We start from the raw sequence: 24482 nt of genomic DNA, 5'->3' as shown, positions 1-24482 counted from the left end.
TTTTCATATGTCGCCTTGGAATATGAGCTGAGCTCGGGCAGGAATATCGTCCGTGTATTCCCAAGGCCTGGCACACAGTAGGAGATCATTCAGTGTTTGCTGGACGAATATATTGTCCACGGAATCCTCCCAAGTACAGATGGAACGAAGACTCACACATCGTGAGAACAACACAGAAACACCGGGTGGGAAGGAGCCTCGAGTGGGCAGAGGGGGCCTTCACGGGTGAGGAAACAGCCTCGGGGGAACTTCGCTCAGGCGGCCCGGAGGCGCGGAGGACAGGCCTGCGCCCGGGGGACGCGGCGGCCCTGGGCGCCACCGGAAGCGGGCGGCGTGCGCGAGGCCGGAGCCCGGTGCCGCCACGTCCGAAGGGGCTATGCGGCTCGGGAGCTGCGCGCCGGGCAGACGCCCGAGACCCCGCGGGGCCGGGCCGCCACCGCCGGGAGCGCCGAGCCCAGGTCGCGGCCTCACGCCCGGCGCCGCTCCGTTCACCCTTGGCCCCGAGCTCCGCCACCCCGCCCACTGCGCCCGGCGAGCACGCGGGGAGCCTGTCTGCGCGGCTGGGGCGTGAGAGCCCGCTACGGCCCACAAAGGTGAGGTCTTGTTTCCGGGGACGTTTTAGGGAAGAACACTCGTTCCTCCCCCTGCCGGTCAGGTGCGCCCGGCTTCCGCTCCTCGTGGATTTTGCTGGCGTCGCCTCGTGAGCTGTTTCCGCCGCCGACTCTGAGGTCTCGCCGTGTGGACTTGGAGGTCCGGAGGTCCCAGGCCGCGAAGACGTCGCCATGGTGGGTCCCACCCGTTCCTGGAAGGCTCCGGTCGGCGGCGGGGAGGGCGGGCCGGCGTCGGGCCGCTGGGAGCGGGGTGCGGAGGGAGAACTATGGGCGGTGCGCGGGCTGCGGTGCAGGCACGGGTTCCGGGCCGGGTCCTGCAGGGCTCGTAGGGCGCCTGCCGCTGCCCCCAGCCCGCGGGAAATCCGCGGGTCTCCGTGTACTCGCTCCTCAGCGGTGTAGGAGCGGGGGGCGGACGAGGCGCGTCGGGGACGGCGTAGTAGCCGGTCCTCGCGGCCGCTTACCACCCCACAGTGCCCTACTCCCGCCCCAGACCCTGCCTTCACGCTCCTCATCCCTTCCACCGCACTGACACTTTTTTTTTTTTTTTTTTTTTTTTTTTTTTTTGCGGTACGCGGGCCTCTCACCCTTGTGGCCTCTCCTGTCTCGGAGCAACAGGCTCCGGACGCGCAGGCTCAGCGTCCATGGCTCACGGGCCCAGCCGCTCCGCGGCATGTGGGATTTTCCCGGACCGGGGCACGAACCCGTATCTCCTGCATCGGCAGTCGGACTCTCAACCACTGCGCCACCAGGGAAGCCCCTGACACTTTGTTTTTATTAAAAATGCAGTGGATGCAAAAGAGCGCTTATGTAGCACGTTTAAGTATAAACTGTATAAGGAACTCTCGTTTATCTGTTTTTCACTTTAAGAACCCTTCTGTGTTCTCCTTGAACCTATATTTCCAGGAGCCACCCAGAGGTAAACAGTATCTAAATCATGCTTGCTTGTTTTTATATTTACCACCTGTGTTTATATTACAAAACTGCTATTTTTGTTTTCCTTTTTGCTTCTGTTCTTGAGAATAATTCTTGAATGGGAACATGTTTTGTAAATAGTCACTTTTCAATTAGTTTCTAACGAAAACAACAGCATAAAAAAGTTTATAGGGCTTCCCTGGTGGCGCAGTGGTTGAGAGTCCGCCTACTGATGCAGGGGACGCGGGTTCGTGCCCCGGTCCAGGAAGATCACACATGCCTCGGAGCGGCTGGGCCCGTGAGCCATGGCCGCTGAGCCTGCGCGTCCGGGGCCTGTGCTCCGCAACGGGGGAGAGGCCACAGCGGTCAGAGGCCCGCGTACCGCAAAATAAATAAATAAATAAATAAAAGTTTATAATCTGGTAATAAGTTATGATACTCTGGTCTCAGTGCCATTAGTCCCCTTTCTCTGTCACTTTCCATTTTCTCCTTTTCCTTTTCATTGTATTCTTATTTTTCATGTCTGTCTACAGTCTTTTTGCTTTAGATTATATACGTTTGTGTAAATTAAGTTTTTTTATTTATTAGTATGTGCAGTGGCCAGCTCTTTATAATTTTCTTTTCTAGGCTTTCCTAGAAAACCTTGGCTCCTTTGGACTCTCGATTCTGTTTTATTTGTCTATGTTTCTGTTTTTATGCCTATAAGCGTAGTAAATATTAAAGTGATTACCTGCTAGTAAAAACTGGTTTCTGAGAGTTAGTAAAACTAAAGAAAAACATTAATGAAAATCTACCTAGTATACCAACTTTTGGGATAATGTTACATGTGCATGGTTTAAAAAAAAAAAACCAGAGTAAAATGTGGTTGTCCGTGAAATGTGTGTTAAATTTCCTTTTACTGCTGTGAAAAATTAATACAAATTTAATGGCTTGAAACAACACAGATTCATTCTTTTTTACTCCTGGAGATCAGAAGTCCAAAAATGAGTCTTACTGAGCTAAAATCAAGGTGTAGCTGGGGCTGTCTTCCTTCAAGATGCCCTAGTGGAGAATCTCTTCCCTTTTTCCAGTTTCTAGAGGTTGCCTACATTCCTTGGCTCTTGGCCCGTTCCTTCTCTTCAAAGCCATCAGTGTAACATCTTCAAATCTGCCTGAAGAGAAGGGCACATTTCTTTCTCTTGACAGTGATCCTGCTGCCCCCCTCTTATAAAGACCCTTGCAATTATTTTGGGCCCTTGTGGATAATCCAGGATAATCTCCCCATCTCAGGATCTTTGATGGCATCTGTACAGTCCTTTTTGCCATGTGTGGTAACACATTCTTGGGTGTGGGGGAATTAGGGCATGGACATCTTTGGGAGGGAGGGCATTCTACCCACAACAAAAAGTAGGTCTGCCTCCAACTGTGTTACCTCATTCCCTAGCTCAGTTGAGAAACAGCCACTGTTAGAACATGGTTTCTTCGATAACCATTCAGATATTTCATATGAATGTGCCAGTATATATGTCCTCTGACCTCCCTCTTTATATAGAAGCAGTATGCTAGACACGCTCCTAATGCCCCTTGCTTTTTTTCTTCTACCTGATCTTAGACGTCAATCTACGTGAGTACACATAGATCGACCTCTTGCTGTTTTAACAGCTGACATCCTATTGTTTGCTTTTACTGTAATTTATTTACCAGGTCTCTGATGGACACTTAAGCTGTTTCCATCCTTTTGCTACTACAAACACTGCTGCATTGATTATTCTTATTTGTTTTGTACATATGTAAATATGTCTGTAGACGAAATTAATAGAAGTAGCATTCCTTGATCAAAAGACGTGCAGTTTTTATTTTGATAAGAACTGTCAAATCACCTTCCAGAAGATTGTACCAGTTTACATCCCACTTATTAGTGAGACTGCTAACTCACCCACAGTGTCACTAATGCAGTGTGAATAAATAATTTTTAAAAATCTGTTTTATACATTAAAAATTATAGTTTATTGAAGTTTTAATTTACATTTCTTTTAAGGTAGAGCACACATCTTTTCAAAACTTAAAAGGCATTTATCTATGCTCTTTCTTGTGACCTGTTTTTATTTTAGGTTACTAATCTTTTTCTCATTGATTTCATAATGGTGCATGTTACATTGTAGGTGCTTATTAAATATCTGTTCATCTGAGCTTAGCCCTAGACCCTTTTCTTATTCTACTGAAGAGACTCTTATCTCTGTGGCTTTAAAGTACCTCCTTTAACCCCAAGTTATCCCAAATTTGTATATTCAGCCCAGACCTTTTTTCTAGGTGCCAGACTCATAACTTTATTTACTTAGTTTACATCTCTACTTAGCAGTCTCCAGGGCATCTTAAACCAGTGGCTGAAAGTGGGTTCTTGATGCCCCCTGTCTCCATGTGCCAATTCCTGTCTTAGTCAGTGGGATTTCTGACCACTTGGTTGCTTTGTTGCAAACGTGGGAGTCATACTGGACTCTTCCCTTTCCCTCACTGTCCATAGTCCTGTCATTCTGTCTTCAAAATGCATTTCATACCTTGCCATTTCTCTCCATCTTCACTGTCACCCTGGTTGTGCCACTCAACTGTCATTTTTTTCTTAATGACCTCAATACTTCAGTAGTCTTGCTTCTTCTTACTCTATCTCCGTCCAAACTGTCCTTTATACAGCAGCTCGCGTTATCCTTAAAAAACCAAGTAGGTCTCAAGTCAGTTCCTCGGGGAGTCTCTTCCTGATTTCCCAAAGTTAGGTGCGCCTATTATATGGTGGCCACTTTCTGGCCAGCACTTACTAAGTTACATAGTTATTCATGAGATAACTAGATTGTAAATTACATAGTTAGGATATAACTAGACTGTAAGCAAGTCCATGTTTGTTTTTAATCCTGGAACTTCACAGCCTATTTTAATATATGGTAGTATGTGCTCAGTAAGTTTGTGGGTTGTTTTTGTTTTTTTGGTCAGTGAACATTAGTATAAGGTAGAGGTGTAAAGAGTGGTAGCAGAAGAATGGGAGAAATGGTTAATTCTGACTAGATATCGATGGGTAAGTCAGGAATAACATAAAGTTGAGCCTGATGTTAGATTTTTGCATGAAAGGTAGTCGGCATTAGAGAATTATTAAGATATTTTCTTAATGTTAAGGAGAGTATTGTTTATGAGCCTTTAAAAATTATTTTTATATGAGGTATTTCACACTATTTTAAAGAACTTTTTAAAATATTTTTTACTCATAGTAACTCAGTGTACAGTATACAGTATACATAGTAGCTCAATGTACAGTATACAGTAAAATATTCACTTGGGTCAACATCCCACTCTCTTTTCTTTCTTTCCAACTATTATTTTCAACCCAGTAGAACATGTTTGTAGTCTTCAGGGAGCTGCAATGTAGGAGATAAGCACACGTGTGGAATTAAATGACTGGTCAGTGCAATATGTTAAGTGCTATGGGAGAAATGCTACCCAGAGAGAAAGGATACTGAGATGTGAAATGGTTACATATTTGTGGATGTCTTCACAAATATGTGAACTGGAAATGGTCCTTGAAAATTGAATGGGGTTTAGCAAGGCTTATGTGGAGAACCGTTAAGTTCCTTTCTGGATGCTCTAACTAGGTATTTGTCGTTGACACTTGTCGTTGGCATCAAATTTATCTGTTAAGCAAGGGAAATGCCCTAGGGTTCTTCAGGGTAGAGTGTCTGCAAAAAAATGGTGCAGATTCTGTTAATTAGTTCATTACATTCCTGTTACGTCTTCGATGTTAAGTGACTTATATCATATTCTAGAATTTATTTTGTGCTTTAGGGTATTTGGAGTTTAAGGTATTATATACTGTAAGCTTTCTCAGTTGTAGGCATGGCTTTACTCCTCTACATTTTTTTTTTTAAGTATTCATATACCTTTGTGTACCTTGTGTTTGGTGAAATGATCATTCTTCTAGGTTTCTAGTTGAATTGGGCAGTCTAAATGACACTTTTGTTTCTAGTTGAGCCTAGATTCTTTGATGGCTTTCATAGTACTTTAGGAAAAGTTCCATTTTGTTATTTATGATTTTAACAGGAATATTTAAAGCATATTGCTCCTGAAATACCTCTCTTTGTTGCTGTGTTGTTTGAATAAACTACTTGTGTGTTTTCTTTGTTACTCTGAAGTATGAATCCAAAGACTAGTTTATAATGAATTTTCTGAAGTAATCACTAAAGATTGTATGTAAGAGAGACTTTTAATATCAGTTTTCTTAACCGGAATATTTCTGTGGTACCAGAAACTTTCGAAAGTTTCTGTTATTCAGAGTAGTCTGTGATGCATATGAAAAAAATGTATTTTTGTTGTATCTTTGAGAGTTTAATTTGGTGCTTTTTGAAACATAAAATACTAAGTTTTAATTGAAAATACATCTTAAATCCCTCTCCCCCTAGTTTTGTTATATGTTTACATTCTGTACTTTTTTATGAATTGTCAGATGTTTTACAAAATAAATGTGGACAATCCCTGATTGACGGAGATTAATTGCTTTTTTTTTAGATGTTGGGGATAGGAGTTTATTAATTAATTTATTTATTTTTGCTGTGTTGGGTCTTCGTTTCTGTGCGAGGGCTTCCTCTAGTTGTGGCAAGCGGAGGCCACTCTTCATCCCGGTGCGCAGGCCTCTCCCTATCGTGGCCTCTCTTGTTGCGGAGCACAGGCTCCAGATGCACAGGCTCAGTAGTTGTGGCTCATGGGCCTAGTTGCTCCGTGGCACATGGGATCCTCCCAGACCAGGGCTTGAACCTGTGTCCCCTGCATTAGCAGGCAGATTCTCAACCACTGCGCCACCAGGGAAGCCCTTAATTGCTTTTTAATTAAGAGATACTTAGCTTGAGTAGACCGTAATTAATATATTAATTTTCATTGTTAGGGTTTTACTGCACTTTTCCCCTGTTGAAGTATTTTGTTTTTTTTTTTAAGTAATATATTGAAACATAAAATTGTTTTGAAATTTAATATTTTATGATAGATGTTTCTGTGCCTTATTATATATTTATAACCTGCCTTGAGGCAACCTTTTCATGAGTAAATTATTATAAGAAATCATAGTCTACTGTTGAGTCAGAATATAAGTTCAGTTTTTTTGTATTTTCTTTGTACTAAGTCTTGGAGGTTCTCTAACTGAGATCTAAAGCTGTGCAGACATTTTTATACTCCAAATGGTATCAGTATTTCTTGTTCTAAAGAAAGTTTTTAAATCTTTAAAGGAAATTTTTTATAGACTTGGACATACTGCTGAAATGTTACACAGCTCTGTAACTTAAGTTTTACAGCTTCAGAAACCATCTTTTTTTCTTGAGGTTTTTGTGACCTTGTTTCATTTTTTTAAGCATTTTATTTGTTGGAATATATGGAATAAAGATATCTTTTCAAAGAGATCTTTGTTTGGGTTTCCCTGGTGGTGCAGTGGTTGAGAGTCCGCCTGCCAATACAGGGGACATGGGTTCGTGCCCTGGTCCCGGAAAATCCCACACGCCGCGGAGTGGCTGGGCCCGTGAGCCATGGCCGCTGAGCCTGCGCATCCGGAGCCTGTGCTCCGCAACGGGAGAGGCCACAACAGTGGGAGGCCCGCGTACGGCAAAAAAAAAAAAAGAGAGAGAGAGAGAGAGATGTTTGCTTTTATTTTTTGGTCTTGCATTAGTTATCTCTTTAACATGCTATCCCACAATTTATCAACTTAAAACAACAGAATTTATTATCTCATACTTTTTCTGGGTCACAGATCAGGATCCTTACCTGGATCTTCTCCATCAAGGTTTCTCACCAGTTTCAGTCAAGGTATAACCTGAAGCTGTGGTTTCATCTCAGGGCACAGCTGTGGATGATCCATTTCCCAGCTCACTCACATCTTTCTTGGTGGAATTCAGCTCCTCGTGGACTGTACCAAGGGCCTCAGCTCTTCAGTGGCTGTCGGCCGAGGCCTTTCTCAGTTTGTCACACCGGCCTCTGTGTACGTAGGGCAGCTCACTACAAGCCAGCTGGCCTCCATCAGAGTTAGCCAGAAGAGGGCAAAAGAGAGCGGGCAAGACAGAGCCCAGGTCCTTTCATAACCTAATCTTGGGATTGATAGCACATCGCTTTTGCTCCAGGCTAGTCAATAACGTGAGCTCACGCTCAGGGAGGGGGTTACAGGTGGGCGCAAACAGACTTGATTTATGTTTGCTGGGCACACTTCATGCACAAAAGTTCCTTCTCACACCTTCCTTTCTCCTTCCTCGCTCCCCGCCACATGTGCAGAGAGACACACAAAAGAATGCACATACTCTTATGATGGTTTCACACTTTATACTCCTATACTTGTAACAGCTTCCAGGGGCATCCTGGGTTTCAGACTTGGAGTTAATCTTCTCTGGTCAGGTTTATCAAGAAGTGAGCAGTAAATATTTATTAAATACTTCAGTCAATATTTGTTGATGAAATGAGTAGATGTGTGAGGTGGTCATTTTAACTAATTCTGCCTGGAGAGTGTTACAAAGGAAGTGACTTTGAGCTGGGTCTTGTCAAAGGACAAGTAAGGAAATGGATTTAGCAGGCAGAGGTAGCAACAAGTATAGTCTCCAGATATAAAGAAACAGCAGGGTATATTCTAGAAATGGTGAGAAGTTAGTAAGAATGGGATGAAGGGTCTTTGGAAGAATGGGATATAATGCTGGAGAAGTAGGTTGGGGTAGATTGTCTTCCATGTTAAGGATTTAGGGCCTGAGTTAGTGGAGCTCTGTAGCAGGGGAGAAGGACTTTACTAATTAGTGTTGTAGGAAGATAAGCTCTGTCACTTCCCAATGAAAAAGGACTAGCAGTGAGAACCTAAAGGCCATCCTAATCGTGAAAGATCATGAGACTGAATTAAGACAGTGACAGTAGGTTTGAAGAGAATATTGTAGAAACACAACCTTTTTGAGAATTAGTTATGTTAGCTAATGCCTTTTTTTTCTTCTGTAATCCTGTATTTTTTCTGAGAATAAAGATTATATTTACTAACCCCTTATGTAATCCTCCCTTACATATAATATAGAAGGAATATGTGTTTTGATTTTCTTTTCCACTTCTCACTGGCTGGAGTGTAGACCTGCTGTTAAGCCATTTTGAACTCTGTGGATAGAAACGAGGTTATAGCCTAAGGATAGTGGGATAACAGGGTGGAAGGAGTTTGGATCTCAGGGCTTTGTGGAACAGAACCTCCAGCTCCTTTTTACATGAGAGAGCTAAACTTTATCTGGGTTAAGCCACTACTTTTTGGCTTTCTATTATAGGGAGCCAAACAAAATTCCTAAGTAATATAGGTCAGATATAAGATACAGAATTATGTAGGAATAAAAAGTTACTGAAATACTAGACAACTAGTTTAGAGGACCTAGTTAACTGGCATAAGGCTTGAATGGGATGTGCTAATTTCGAGATGGCTTATATTATTTCCTCTGTTCCTGATCTCCTGTGAGCCCAAGTTTGTTTGGCTTTATTCACTGCCCAGTGTTCCACGTGCAGCTTCTGCAGTCGGGCTCGCACTAACATCCTATGTTCCTTCTGCCCTCTTGCAACTTTCTTAACTTTGATGCAAATTTCCAACCGTGAGTCTCCTCACTATCTGCATTCTTTGTATCTGCTTTGAAGCTGGAACAGTTGAAGAGCTGGTTCATTGACTCTGTGCCTTTCTTTCTTTTCTTACATTAATGGAGAATAGTTCTGAATACAGTTGACCCTTGAACAATGCAGAGGTTAGGGGCACTGATCCTCCATACTGTCAAAAATCTGCATATAATTTGTAGTTGGCCCTCCACATATGCAGTTCCTCCATAACCGTGGATCATGTAGCACTGTAGTATTTACTGTGGGGAAAAAAAATCAATCTGTGTTTAAGTGGACCCATGCATTTCAAACCAATGTTCAAGGGTCAGCTGTATGTATATCATTTCTGTTAGGAGCATGGAAACAAAGACTTTGAGTCTGGCGTTTCTCCTGATTCGTAGTGTAGTATTTCTGACTGACAGTATCTCTGTTATATTACTGTTTTAAATTTTTATTTCTAAAGAAAATTTTTTGAGAGAAGTCATTTATATATCTGACTGTGTGTGCCATATGTTTCTCTACTTTTAGCCTAAAGCACCAAAGGGAAGAAGTGTAGGACAAGAAAAAAAAGTCATCCATCCATATAGTAGAAAAGCGGCTCAAATTACGAGAGAGGCCCACAAACAAGAAAAAAAGGAAAAGTAAGTGTCTTCATTGTTTGTATTATGCATTGGTGAAAAGCCCTTTTATACATTTATTCCTAATCAGTATTCCCTTTCTCTTCCTTTAATAAATGTTTAAGTATGTTCTGTGCACTAAGGTAAAACAGTGAGCAAGGATTCAGCTCTTATGGCTTACCTAAAACAGATGTATAAATATAAATGGGTTGTGATGCGGGCAGTGAAGAAAAATTTTAAAGGATTATGGGATACAGAGTGAGGGAGAGGTTCTGTTTTACATAAGACAGTCCTGGAAGGCTTCTGTGAAGACCTTACATTTGAGCAGAGAGCTGAAAGGTGTGAGGCAGTGAGCCATGCAGACATATATTAGGCAAGTAGGTTAAAGTGCCTATTAGATGTGGAAGACAAGAGATAGAATGGGCAGTTGGGTGTCCTGGGTCTGGGGCTCAGAGGATAGGTTAGGGATGTAGACACAGATTCGGGAGCCATCAGTATCTAGCTGGAACTCGAAGTCATGAGACTGGATAAGATCACCTACCAATTAAAAGAAGATACGAGAGGGGGGGGCGTCAAGGATTGAATCCAGAGGCTGTTACCATTCAGAAGTTGGAGAAATGGGGAGGCTCTGACAAGCAAGCCTGAGAAAGAGGGAAAAAAAGATAGTGTTTCAAAGAGAGAACACTGATCAACCTGTGTCATTTGTTGGATTAACGCTGAGAATTGATTTAGTAATTTGATTTAGTAAAATGGAGAGCACTGTATATATATTTTTTTTCTTGCATTGTTTTCTTAGTTGTTGCTCTGGAAATTGCAATTCACATCTTAAAACTGAAAACAACCTAGTTCAGGTTAATGTCAAGTTAATTTCAGTAGTATAGAAAAAACTTGCTCCACTATAGCTCCATGACCCCCTTCTTTGTACTACTCTTGTCAGGTAAGTTACATCTTTATACACTGTAAGCTTATAATTTCATAATTATCATTTTTATGCAGTTATCATAAGTTAGGACAAGAAAAGTGTTACAAACAAAAATAAATTTATACTGTCTTTTCTATTTATTTACCTATGTGTAATTACCTTTTTTCATTGGTGCTCCTTATTTCTTCATGTGGATTCAAATTACTATTTACTGTCCTTTCATTTTGGCCAGAAGGACTCCCTTTAGTGTTTCTCGTAAGGCAGGTCTGAAAATGACAAGATTCTCTCATTTTTGTTTATCCGAGAACGTCTTTAATTTTTCTTTCATTTCTGTAGGACTGTGCTTCATTTTGAAGTTCCACTGTGTATAGAATTCTTGGGTCATAGTCTTCCTATTCAACACTTGGGAAGTCACCCCTTGGCCTTCTGGCCTCCAGGGTTCTGATTAGGAGTCAGCTGTTACTCTTACTGAGGATCCCTTGTACGTGATGAGTCAGTTTTCTCCTGATCTTTCAAGATATCCTCCTTGACTGTCCGTAGTTTGACAATGATAAGCCTAGGTGTGGATCTCTGAGTTCACCCAACATGAAGTTTGTTAAGCTTCTGAGGCATGCAGGTTAATGTTTTTCATCAAATTGGGAAGTTTGGGGCCATTATTTTTTCAAATATCCTTTTGGTCCTCTCTCTCCTCTCCTGTAACGCCCATTATGCATATGTTTTTATGCTTGGTGGTGTCCCCTTTCTGTTGCTCAGATCGGATAATTTCAACTGACTTGTTCTGATATTTGCTTGTCTTTGTCCATAGGTCCAACCCTCTGTACTGCCTCAGGAACAGTTTCTATTGTATGCTATTTTTAACCCCTCAGTATGGGCCCTACTTTCCTGTTTCTTCGTGAGTCTCCTAATTTTTTGTACTTTTTTGTTCAAAACTGGACATTTTAAGCAGTTTGACAATCTTGTTAATCAGACATGCCCTACCCCCAACCTCAGTCAGGTTTGCTGTTGTTGTGTTGTTGCTGTTTGCTTTATGACTTTCCTGGACTAATTTTGTAAAGCCTTTTTGTTGTGTGTGGCCTTTGCAGTTTCTGCTGAGTTAGTGGTCAGCTAATGTTTGGACAGGGATTTCTTTAATTGCGTTTAACTAATGAGTCAGCCTTTATTGAGGGGCTATGTTAGTCTGTTGGATATGCTTTCAGTGCTCCAGTAGGCAGTTTATAGACTTCATTTCTTATTTGCACAGAGCCTCAGGGTTACCCAGAGGTGAGAGAGTAGGACCTTCTCAGATCTTCCTTTGGTGCAAACACAGTCCTCAATGTACACATGTCATTCTAGATTCCCAGGAGTATGTTGGAGCTAGCTTTTCAAAGCCCTCTATGGGCCTTCCATTGCTTAATTTTTCCTTTTAAATTTTTTTGGTCAGCCTTTTGTTAGCCCCCAACTGGTAATATCACTCAGGCAGCTGCTGTGTTAGAGAACTGCTGCTGAGATTGTTTCTGAGAAACAACCTGGGGATAGGGCTGCTTCCACAGAGTTAGCTCTGAGTTAGATGAAATAAAGTAATTCTGAGAACGGAGCTGTTCAGTCTGCTGCTGGTTGGTGACAATTCTCAGGATGAAGCTTTTGGGGAATTCCAAACCTAATCTCTTCTAGTGGCTGCTAGGAGGATGGCTTTTTACAACTACCATAAGTTGCTAGTCTATTGGTTTTCAAGTCTACTGCAGAGCTGGGAAGAGGGGGATGGGATTAAAACACCACAGAGATTACTCTTCTTACTGAGGTTGGGTCGTTCTTCTTGAGTAAATGGTCCTTGGATTATTGTAAGACTGGTTAATTTTTATACTTCTGAAAAGGTTGATTCTGACAAGTGTTATCGGTGTTCTCTTGCTTTCATGGAGGAGTAGATTTTTTTAGGTTCTTATTCTGCCATTCTGAAAGTTGGCCTATATTCTTGATGTGAAGAATTCATAGGAAAATTAAATGTGTATGCTGCCCCTTCTTCTCTCCCCTTCCTATCCCTTAGCCACCCTTCTCTGATCAGCATCCCACACTGTAATTTGCCTATTTTCCCTCCATCTGTGGGCTCTGAGAGTCCCCAGGAACTGCTATGGGATCAAATTAAAAAATTCCTTAAAATGAAGTTATGAAATCAAAATAGAAATCATCATTTAGATTATTTTAGAATAGCCTTAGCACTTTTTGGGGTGGGGTGGGGTTTGGAATATAAAGAGTACATCTTCATCTTATTTTTATTGATTGATTGATTGATTGGAGTAAAATTGCTTTACAATGTTGTGTTAGTTTCTGCTGTATAACAGAATGAATCAGCTATATGTATACCTATATCCCCTCCCTCTTGGACCTCCCTCCTCCCCTTCCACCAACATCTAGGTTATCACAGAGCAGGGAGCTGAGCTCCCTGTGCTATACAGCAGGTTCCACTAGCTATCTGTTTTACAGATGGTAGTGTATTTATGTCAAACCTAATCTCCCAGTTTGTCCCACCCTCCCCTTCCGCCACCGTGTCCACATGTCCATTCTCTACGTCTCTGTCTCTATTCTTGCCCTACAGATAGGTTCCCCTGTACCATTTTTCTAGATTCTACACATATGCGTTAATGTATGATATTTGTTTTTCTCTTTCTGGTTTACTTCACTCTGTGACAGACTCTGGGTCCATCCACATCTCTACAAATGACCCAATTTCGTTCCTATTTATGGCTGAGTAATATTCCATTGTATATATGTGCCACATCTTCTTTATCCATTCATGTATCATTGGACATTTAGGTTGTTTCCATGTCCTGGCTATTGTAATTAGTGCTGCAGTGAATATTGGGGTACATGTGTCCTTTTTGAATTATGGCTTTCTCAGGATATATCCCCAGTAGTGGGATTGCCTGGTCATATGGTAGTTCTATTTTTAGTTTTTAAGGGACCTCCATACTATTCTCCATAGTGGCTACATCAATTTACATTCCCACCAACAGTGCAAAAGGGTTCCCTTTCTCCATACCCTCTCCAGCATTTATTGCTTGCAGAATTTTTCATGATGGCCATTCTGACTGGTGTGAGGTGATACCTCATTGTAGTTTTGATTTGCATTTCTCTAAATTAATTAGTGATGCTGAGCATCTTTTCATATGCCTCTTGGCCATCTGTATGTCTTCTTTGGTGAAATGTCTATTTAGGTCTTCGACCCATGTTTTAATTGGTTTTTTTTTTTTGATATTGAGCTCCGTGAGCTATTTGTATATTGTGGAGATTAATTCTTTGTCCATTGCTTCATTTGCAAATATTTTTTCCCAGACTTAGCAATTTTTTTTATAATAGAAAATGTATTTTATGAGAAAATTACATATTTAAAAATTGTAAGTAAGAGTAAGAGATACAAACTATTAGGTATAAAATAAGCTACAAGGATATATTATGCAACATGAGGGATATAGCCAATATTTTATAGTAACTATAAATGGAGTATAACCTTTAAAAATTGTGAATCACTATATTGTACACATGTAACATATAATGCACAGCAGCTATACTTCAGAAAAAAATTAAAATAAAAAATAAAAACTGTAGATGTGTTGTAATTTAATTCTGTTACTATGCACTTATTCATTCAATCACAAATTTACAGCCTTGCAGAATTTGCATTTTCATGGAAATCTATGTATCTTTTTTTTTACATCTTTATTGGAGTATAATTGCTTTACAATGGTGTGTTAGTTTCTGCTTTATAACAAAGTGAATCAGTTATACATATACATATGTTCCCATATCTCTTCCCTCTTGCGTCGCCCTCCCTCCTACCCTCCATATCCCACCCCTCTAGGTGGTCACAAAGCACCGAGCTGATTTCCCTGTGCTATGCAGCTGCTTCCCACTAGCTATCTACCTTACGTTTGGTAGTGTATATATGTCCATGCCACTCTCTCGCTTTGTCACAGCTTACCCTTCCCCCTCCCCATATCCTCAAGTCCATTCTCAAGTAGGTCTGTGTCTTTATTCCTGTTTTACCCCTAGATTCTTCATGACATTTTTTTCTTAAATTCCATATATATGTGTTAACATACGGTATTTGTCTTTCTCTTTCTGACTTACTTCACTCTGTATGACAGACTCTAGGTCTATCCACCTCATTACAAATAGCTCAATTGCGTTTCTTTTTCTGGCTGAGTAATATTCCATCGTATATATGGGCCGCATCTTCTTTATCCATTCATCCAATGATGGACACTTAGGTTGTTTCCATCTCCGGGCAATTGTAAATAGAGCTGCAATGAACATTTTGGTACGTGACTCTTTTTGAATTATGGTTTTCTCAGGGTATGTGCCCAGTACTGGGATTGCTGGGTCATATGGTAGTTCTACTTGTAGTTTTCTAAGGAACCTCCATACTGTTCTCCATAGTGGCTGTATCAATTTACATTCCCACCAGCAGTGCAAGAGGGTTCCCTTTTCTCCACACCCTCTCCAGCATTTATTGTTTCTAGATTTCTTGATGATGGCCATTCTGACTGGTGTGAGGTGATACCTCCTTGTAGTTTTCATTTGCATTTCTCTAATGATTAATGATGTTGAGCATCCTTTCATGTGTTTGTTGGCAGTCTGTATATCTTCTTTGGAGAAATGTCTATTTAGGTCTTCTGCCCATTATTGGATTCGGTTGTTTGTTTTTTTGTTATTGAGCTGCATGAGCTGCTTGTAAATTTTGGAGATTAATCCTTTGTCAGTTGCTTCATTTGCAAATATTTTCTCCCATTCTGAGGGTTGTCTTTTGGTCTTGTTTATGGTTTCCTTTGCTGTGCAAAAGCTTTGAAGTTTCATTAGGTCCCACTTGTTTATTTTTGTTTTTATTTCCATTTCTCTAGGAGGTGGGTCAATAAGGATCTTGCTGTGATTTATGTCATAGAGTGTTCTGCCTGTGTTCTCCTCTAACAGTTTGATAGTTTCTGGCCTTACATTTAGGTCTTTAATCCATTTTGAGCTTATTTTTGTGTATGGTGTTAGGGAGTGATCTAATCTCATACTTTTACATGTCCCTGTCCAGTTTTCCCAGCACCAGATATTGAAGAGACTGTCCTTTCTCCACTGTACATTCCTGCCTCCTTTATCAAAGATAAGTTGACCATATGTGCGTGGGTTTATCTCTGGGCTTTCTATCCTGTTCCATTGACCTGTCTTTCTGTTTTTGTGCCAGTACCATACTGTCTTGATTACTGTAGCTTTGTAGTATAGTCTGAAGTCAGGGAGCCTGATTCCTTCAGCTCCATTTTTCTTTCTCGAGATTGCTTTGGCTATTCGGGCTCTTTTGTGTTTCCATACAAATTGTGAAATGTTTTGTTCTAGTTCTGTGAAAAATGCCAGTGGTAGTTTGATAGGAATTGCATTGGATCTGTAGATTGCTTTGGGTAATAGTGTCATTTTCACAGTGTTGATTCTTCCAATTCAAGAACATGGTATATCTCTCCATCTCTTTGTATCATCTTTAATTTCTTTCATCGGTGTATTATAATTTTCTGCATACAGGTCTTTTGTCTCCTTAGGTAGGTTTATTCCTAGATATTTTATTTTTTTTTGTTGCAATGGTAAATGGGAGTGTTTTCTTGATTTCACTTTCAGATGTTTCATCATTAGTGTATAGGAATGCCAGAGGTTTCTGTGCATTAATTTTGTATCCTGCTACTTTACCAAATTCATTGATTAGTTTTAGTAGTTTTCTGGTAGCATCTTTAGGATTCTCTATGTATAATATGTCATCTGCAAACAGTGACAGCTTTACGTCTTCTTTTCCGATTTGGATTCCTTTTATTTCCTTTTCTTCTCTGATTGCTGTGGCTAAAACTTCCAAAACTATGTTGAATAAGAGTGGTGAGAGTGGGCCACCTTGTCTTGTTCCTGATCTTAGTGGAAATGCTTTCAGTTTTTCACCATTGAGGACAATGTTGGCTGTGGGTTTGTTATATATGGCCTTTATTATGTTGACGAAAGTTTCCTCTATGCCTACTTTCTGCAGGGTTTTTATTGTAAATGGGTGTTGAATTTTGTCAAAAGCTTTCCCTGCATCCGTTGAGATGATCATATGTTTTTTCTCCTTCAATTTGTTAATATGGTGTATGACGTTGATTGATTTGCGTATATTGAGTAATCCTTGCATTCCTGGAATAAACCCCACTTGATCATGGTGTATGATCCTCTTAATGTGCTGTTGGATTCTGTTTGCTAGTATTTTGTTGAGGATTTTTGCATCTATGTTCATCAGTGATATTGGCCTGTAGTTTTCTTTCTTTGTGGCATCCTTGTGTGGTTTTGGTATCGGGTGATGGTGGCCTCATAGAATAAATTAGGGAGTGTTCCTCCCTCTGCTATATTTTGGAAGAGTTTGACAAGGATAGGTGTTAGCTCCTCTCTAAATGTTTGATAGAATTCACCTGTGAAGCCATCTGGTCCTGGGCTTTTGTTTGCTGGAAGATTTTTAATCACAGTTTCAATTTCAGTGCTTGTGATTGGTCTGTTCATATTTTCTATTTCTTCCTGGCTCAGTCTTGGCAGGTTGTGCTTTTCTAAGGATTTGTCCATTTCTTCAGGTTGTCCATTTTATTGGCATAGAGTTGCTTGTAGTAATCTCTCATGATCTTTTGTATTTCTGCAGTGTCAGTGGTTACTTTTTTCATTTCTAATTCTGTTGATTTGAGTCTTCTCTCTTTTTTTCTTGATGAGTCTGGCTAATGGTTTATCAATTCTGTTTATGTTCTCAAAGAGCCAGCTTTTAGTTTTATTGATCATTGCTATCGTTTCCTTCATTTCTTTTTCATTTATTTCTTATCTGATTTTTATGATTTCTTTCCTTCTCCTAACTTTGGGGGTTTTTTGTTCTTCTTTCTCTAATTGCTTTAGGTGCAAGGTTAGGTTGTTTAATCGAGATGTTTCCTGTTTCTTAAGGTAGGATTGTATTGCTATAAACTTCCCTCTTAGAACTGCTTTTGCTGCATCCCATAGGTTTTGGGTCGTCGTGCCTCCATCGTCGTTTGTTTCTAGGTATTTTTTGATTTCCTCTTTGATTTCTTCAGTGATCACCTCGTTAGTAAGTAGTGTATTGTTTAGCCTCCATGTGGTTGTATTTTTTTTCAGATCTTTTCCTGTAATTGATAGCTAGTCTCATAGTGTTGTGGTCAGAAAAGATACTTGATACAATTTCAGTTTTCTTAAATTTACCGAGGCTTGATTTGTGACCCAAGATATGATCTGTCCTGGAGAATTTTCCATGAGCACTTGAGAAAAATGTGTGTTCTGTTGTTTTTGGATGGAATGTCCTATAAATATCAATTAAGTCCATCTTGTTGAATGTATCCTTTAAAGCTTGTGTTTCCTTATTTTTTTTCATTTTGGATGATCTGTCCATTGGTGAAAGTGGGGTGTTAAAGTCCCGTACTATGCATGTGTTACTGTCGATTTCCCCTTTTATGGCTGTTGGTATTTGCCTTATGTATTGAGGTGCTCCTATGTTGGGTGCGTAAGTATTTACAATTGTTATATCTTCTTCTTGGATCGATCCCTTGATCATTTTGTAGTGTCCTTCTTTGTCTCTTCTAGTAGTCTTTATTTTAAAGTCTATTTTGTCTGATACAAGAATGGCTACTCCAGGTTTCCTTTGGTTTCCATTTGCATGGAATATCTTTTTCCATCCCCTCACTTTCAGTCTGTATGTGTCTCTAGGTCTGAAGTGGGTCTCTTGTAGACAGCCTATATATGTGTCTTGTTTTTGTATCCATTCAGCCAATCTGTGTCTTTTGGTGGGAGCATTTAGTCCATTTACATTTAAGGTAATTATCGATATGTATGTTCCTATTCCCATTTTCTTAATTGTTTTGGGTTCGTTATTGTAGGTCTTTTCCTTCTCTTGTGTTTCCTGCCTAGAGAAGTTCCTTTAGCATTTGTTGTAAAGGTGGTTTGGTGGTGCTGAACTCTCTCAGCTTTTGCTTGTCTGTAAAGGTTTTAATTTCTCCATCAAATCTGAATAAGATCCTTGCTGGGTAGAGTAATCTTGGCTGCAGGTTTTTCTCCTTCATCACTTTAAATATGTCCTGCCAGTCCTTTCTGGCTTGCAGTGTTTCTGCTGAAAGATCAGCCGTTAACCTTATGGGGATTTCCTTGTGTGTTATTTGTCGTTTTTCCCTTGTTGCTTTTAATATGTCTTCTTTGTATTTAATTTTTGACAGTTGATTAATATGTGTCTTGGCATATTTCTCCTTGGATTTATCCTGTATCGGACTCTCTGTGCCTCCTGGACTTGATTAACTATTTCCTTTCCCATATTAGGGAAGTTTTCAACTATAATCTCTTCAAATATTTTTCTCAGTCCCTTTCTTTTTCTCTTCTTCTGGAACCCCTATAATTCGAATGTTGGTGCGTTTAATGTTGTCCCAGAGGTCTCTGAGACTGTCCTCGGTTCTTTTCATTCTTTTTTCTTTCTTCTGCTCTGCAGTAGTTATTTCCACTATTTTATCTTCCAGGTCACTTATGCGTTTTTCTGCCTCAGTTATTCTGCTATTGATCCTATCTAGAGTATTTTTAATTTCATTTATTGTGTTGTTCATCGTTGCTTGTTTCATCTTTAGTTCTTCTAGGTCTTTATTAAATGTTTCTTGCATTTTCTCTGTTCTATTTCCAGGATTTTGGATCATCTTTACTATCATTATTCTGAATTCTTTTTCAGGTAGACTGCCTATTTTCTCTTCATTTGTTAGGTCTGGTGGGTTTTTACCTTGCTTCTTCACCTGCTGTGTGTTTTTGTGTCTTCTCATTTTGCTTATCTTACTGTGTTTGGGGTCTCCTTTTTGCAGGTTGCAGGTTCGATGTTCCCATTGTTTTTGGTGTCTGTCCCCAGTGGCTAAGGTTGGTTCAGTGGGTTGTGTAGGCTTCCTGGTGGAGGGGACTAGAGCCTGTGTTCTGGTGGATGAGGCTGGATCTTGTCTTTCTGGTGGGTAGGTCCATGTCTGATGGTGTGTTTTGGGGTGTCCATGGACTTATTATGATTTTAGGCAGCCTCTCTGCTAATGGGTGGGGTTGTGTTCCTGTCTTGCTAGTTGTTTGTCATAGGGTGTCCAGCACTGTAGCTTGCTGGTCATTGAGTGAAGCTGGGTGCTGGTGTTGAGATGGAGATCTCTGGGAGATTTTCGCCATTTGATATTATGTGGAGCTGGAGGTCTCTTGTGGACCAGTGTCCTGAAGTTGGCTCTCCCACCTCAGAGGCACAGCACTGACTCCTGGCTGCAGCACCGAGAGCCTTTCATCCACATGGTCAGTTTGGGATGATTCGTTGTCTATTCAGGTATTCCACAGATGCAGGGTACATCAAGTTGATTTTGGAGCTTTAATCCGCTGCTTCTGAGGCTGCTGGGAGAGATTTCCTTTTCTCTTCTTTGTTCGCACAGCTCCCGGGGCACAGCTTTGGATTTGGCCCCGTCGCTGTGTGTAGGTCGCCGGAGGGCGTCTGTTCTTCGCTCAGACAGGACGGGGTTTAAGGAGCCGCTGAATCGGGGGCTCTGGCTGACACAGGCCGGCGGGGAGGGAGGTGTGCGGATGCGGGGCGAGCCTGCGGCGGCAGAGGCCGGCATGACGTTGCAGCATCCTGAGGCGCGCCGTGTGTTGTCCCGGGGAAGTTTTCCCTGGATCCCGGGACCCTGGCAGTGGCAGGCTGCACAGGCTCCCCGGAAGGGGGTTGTGGATAGTGACCTGTGCTCGCACACAGGCTTCTTGGTGGCGGCAGCAGCAGCCTTAGCGTCTCATGCCCGTCTCTGGGGTCCGTGCTTTTAGCCGCGGCTCACGCCTGTCTCTGGGCCTCCTTTAAGCAGCGCTTTTAATCCCTCTCCTCGCGCACCCCAGCCTTAGCATTTTAATGAATGCTACATACATTCGCATACTAGGTGATAGAAACCAGCACTTTCATTGTTATATATTGATTCCTTGGCCAAGACCAGTAGGGGTTAGCTGTTTCATAGTGATTTGGCTAGAAGTTTTCTTGAAAAGAATAGTCAAGTGCTATGATAGTAAACTCAAATTTTCTTTCTTTTTTGTAAGGGAGGGTCTTTTTTTGTACATTAAGGGTTATTAGAATAATATTGTTTTAAAACAGTAGTTTTCAAACATCAGTCATCTATGTATCACTTTCATGAATTTTTTCTGTTTTTTTAACATGTTTATTGGAGTATAATTGCTTTATATTGTTATGTTAGTTTCTGCTGTATAACAAAGTCAATCAGCTACACGTATACTCATATCCCACATCCCCTCCCTCTTGCGTCTTCCTCCCGCCCTCCCTATACCACCCCTCTAGATGGTCACAAAGCACTGAGCTGATCTCCCTGTGCTATGCAGCTGCTTCCCACTAGCTATCTGTTTTACATTTGGTAGTGTATATATGTCAGTGCTTCTCTCTCACTTCATCCCAGCTTACCTTTCCGCCTCCCTGTGTCCTTAAGTTCCTTCTCTATGTCTGCATCTTTATTCCTGTTCTGCCCCTAGGTTTTTCAGAACCTTTGTTTTTTTTACATTCCATATATACGTGTGAGCGTATGGTATTTGTTTTTCTCTTTCTCACTTACTTCACTCTGTATGACAGATGACAGATTCCACGTCCATCCACCTCACTACAAATAAGTCCATTTCTTTTTATGGCTGAGTAATATTCCATTGTATATATGTGCCACATCTTTATCCGCTCATCTGTCGATGGACAGTTAGGTTGCTTCCATGTCCTGGCTATTGTAAATAGAGCTGCTATGAACACTGTGGTACGTGACTCTTTTTGAATTATGGTTTTCTCAGGGTATGTGCCCAGTACTGGGATTGCTGGGTCATATGGTAGTTCTATTTGTAGTTTTTTAAGGGACCTCCATACTGTTCTCCATAGTGGCTGTATCAATTTACATTCCCACCAACAGTGCAAGAGGGTTCCCTTTTCTCCACACCCTCTCCAGCATTTATTGTTTCTAGATTTCTTGATGATGGCAATTCTGACTGGTGTGAGGTGATACCTCCTTGTAGTTTTCCTTTGCATTTCTCTAATGATTAGTGATGTTGAGCATCCTTTCATGTGTTTGTTGGCAATCTATATATCTTCTTCGGAGAAATGTCAGTTTAGGTCTTCGGCCCGTTTTTGGATTGGGTTGTTTGTTATTTTGATATTGAGCTGCATGATCTGCTTGTAAATTTTGGAGATTAATCCTTTGTCAGTTGCTTCATTTGCAAATATTTTCTCCCATTCTGAGGGTTGTCTTCTCGTCTGGTTTAAGGTTTCTTTTGCTGTGCAAAAGCTTTTAAGTTTCATTAGGTCCCATTTGTTTATTTTTGTTTTTATTTCCATTTCTCTAGGAGGTGGGTCAAAAAGGATCTTGCTGTGATTTATGTCATAGAGTGTTCTGCCTGTGTTCTCCTCTAACAGTTTGATAGTTTCTGGCCTTACATTTAGGTCTTTAGTCCACTTTCACCTTATTTTTGTGTATGGTGTTAGAGCGTGATCTAATCTCATACTTTTACATGTACCTGTCCAGTTTTCCCAGCACCACTTATTGAAGAGGCTGTCCTTTCTCCACTGTACATTCCTGCCTCCTTTATCAAATATAAGGTGACCATATGTGCATGGGTTTATCTCTGGGCTTTCTATCCTGTTCCATTGACCTGTCTTTCTGTTTTTGTGCCAGTACCATACTGTCTTGATTACTGTAGCTTTGTAGTATGGCCTGAAGTCAGGGAGCCTGATTTCTCCAGCTCTGTTTTTCTTTCTCGAGATTGCTTTGGCTATTCGGGCTCTTTTGTGTTTCCATACAAATTGTGAAATGTTTTGTTCTAGTTCTGTGAAAAATGCCAGTGGTAGTTTGATAGGGATTGCATTGGATCTGTAGATTGCTTTGGGTAATAGTGTCATTTTCACAGTGTTGATTCTTCCAATTCAAGAACATGGTATATCTCTCCATCTCTTTGTATCATCTTTAATTTCTTTCATCGGTGTATTATAATTTTCTGCATACAGGTCTTTTGTCTCCTTAGGTAGGTTTATTCCTAGATATTTTATTTTTTTTGTTGCAATGGTAAATGGGAGTGTTTTCTTGATTTCACTTTCAGATGTTTCATCATTAGTGTATAGGAATGCCAGAGGTTTCTGTGCGTTAATTTTGTATCCTGCTACTTTACCAAATTCATTGATTAGTTCTAGTAGCTTTCTGGTAGCATTTTTAGGATCCTCTATGTATAGTATCATGTCATCTGCAAACAGTGACAGCTTTACTTCTTCTTTTCCAATTTGGATTCCTTTTATTTCCTTTTCTTCTGTGCTGCTGTGGCTAAAACTTCCAAAACTATGTTGAATAAGAGTGGTGAGAGTGGGCCACCTTGTCTTGTTCCTGATCTTAGTGGAAATGCTTTCAGTTTTTCACCATTGAGGACAATGTTGGCTGTGGGTTTGTTATATATGGCCTTTATTATGTAGACAGAAGTTCCCTCTGTGCCTGCTTTCTGCAGGGTTTTTATCATAAATGGGTGTTGAATTTTGTCGAAAGCTTTCCCTGCATCTGTTGAGATGATCATATGTTTTTTCTCCTTCAGTTTGTTAATATGGTGTATCACATTGATTGATTTGCGTATATTGAAGAATCCTTGCATTCCTGGAATAAACCCCACTTGATCATGGTGTATGATCCTCTTAATGTGCTGTTGGATTCTGTTTGCTAGTATTTTGTTGAGGATCTTTGCATCTATGTTCATCAGTGATATTGGCCTGTAGTTTTCTTTCTTTGTGGCATCCTTGTGTGGTTTTGGTATCAGGGTGATGGTGGCCTCGTAGAATGAATTTGGGAGTGTTCGTCCCTCTGCTGTATTTTGGAAATGTTTGAGAAGGCTAGGTGTTAGCTCTTCTCTAAATGTTTGATAGAATTCACCTGTGAAGCCATCTGGTCCTGGGCTTTTGTTTGTTGGAAGATTTTTAATCAAAGTTTAAATATCAGTGCTTGTGATTGGTCTGTTTATGTTTTCTGTTTCTTCCTGGTTCAGCCTCAGAAGGTTGTGCTTTTTTTTTAAGAGTTTGTCCATTTCTTCTAGGTTTTTCATTTTATTGGCATAGAGTTGCTTGTAGTAATCTCTCATGATCCTTTGTATTTCTGCAGTGTCAGTTGTTACTTCGTTTTCATTTCTAATTCTGTTGATTTGAGTTTTCTCCCTTTTTATCTTGATGAGTGTGGCTGATGGTTTGTCAATTTTGTTTGTTTCCACAAAGAACCGGCCTTTAGTTTTATTGATCTTTGTGGTCATTTCCTTCACTTCTTTTCCTTTATTTTTTTTTATTTTTTTTTGCTGTACGCGGGCCTCTCACTCTTGTGGCCTCTCCCGTGTGGAGCACAGGCTCCGGACGTGCAGGCTCAGCGGCCATGGCTCACGGGCCTAGCTGCTCTGCGGCATGTGGGATCTTCCCGGACTGGGGCACGAACCCGTGTCCCCTGCATCGGCAGGCGGACTCTCAACCACTGCGCCACCAGGGAAGCCCTCCTTTATTTTTGATCTGATCTTTATGATTTATTTCCTTCTGCTAACTTTGGGGGTTTTTTGTTCTTCTTTCTATAATTGCTTTAGGTGTAAGCTGAGGTTGTTTATTTGAGATTTTTCTTGTTTCTTGAGATAGGATTGTATTGCTATAAACTTCCCTCTTAGAACTGCTTTGCTACATCCCATAGGTTTTGGATCGTGTTGTTTTCATTGTCGTTTGTTTCTAGGTATTTTTTGATTTCCTCTTTCATTTCTTCAATAATATCTTGATTATTTAGTAACGTATTGTTTAGC

The 24482-nt window shown here is 40.7% G+C and overlaps 1 protein-coding gene across 1 annotated transcript in view; it reads left to right on the top strand.

Annotated features, from left to right (window-relative positions):
- The first annotated feature begins 670 nt into the window (after positions 1 to 670).
- TMA16 (translation machinery associated 16 homolog) overlaps positions 671 to 24482 on the top strand; it is a 42144-nt gene continuing 18332 nt past the window's right edge. Inside the window, exons 1-2 of the mRNA XM_082639898.1 lie at positions 671 to 785; positions 9642 to 9754. Of these exons, the coding sequence (XP_082496024.1) occupies positions 783 to 785; positions 9642 to 9754 (116 nt within the window). The 5' untranslated portion in view covers positions 671 to 782. The remainder of the gene's footprint in view (positions 786 to 9641; positions 9755 to 24482) is intronic.

Source organism: Mesoplodon mirus (assembly GCF_964341445.2).
Source record: "Mesoplodon mirus genome assembly, chromosome: 2".
NCBI classification, from domain to species: Eukaryota; Metazoa; Chordata; class Mammalia; order Artiodactyla; family Ziphiidae; genus Mesoplodon; species Mesoplodon mirus.
This window is presented reverse-complemented; position numbering and strand designations above follow the sequence as displayed.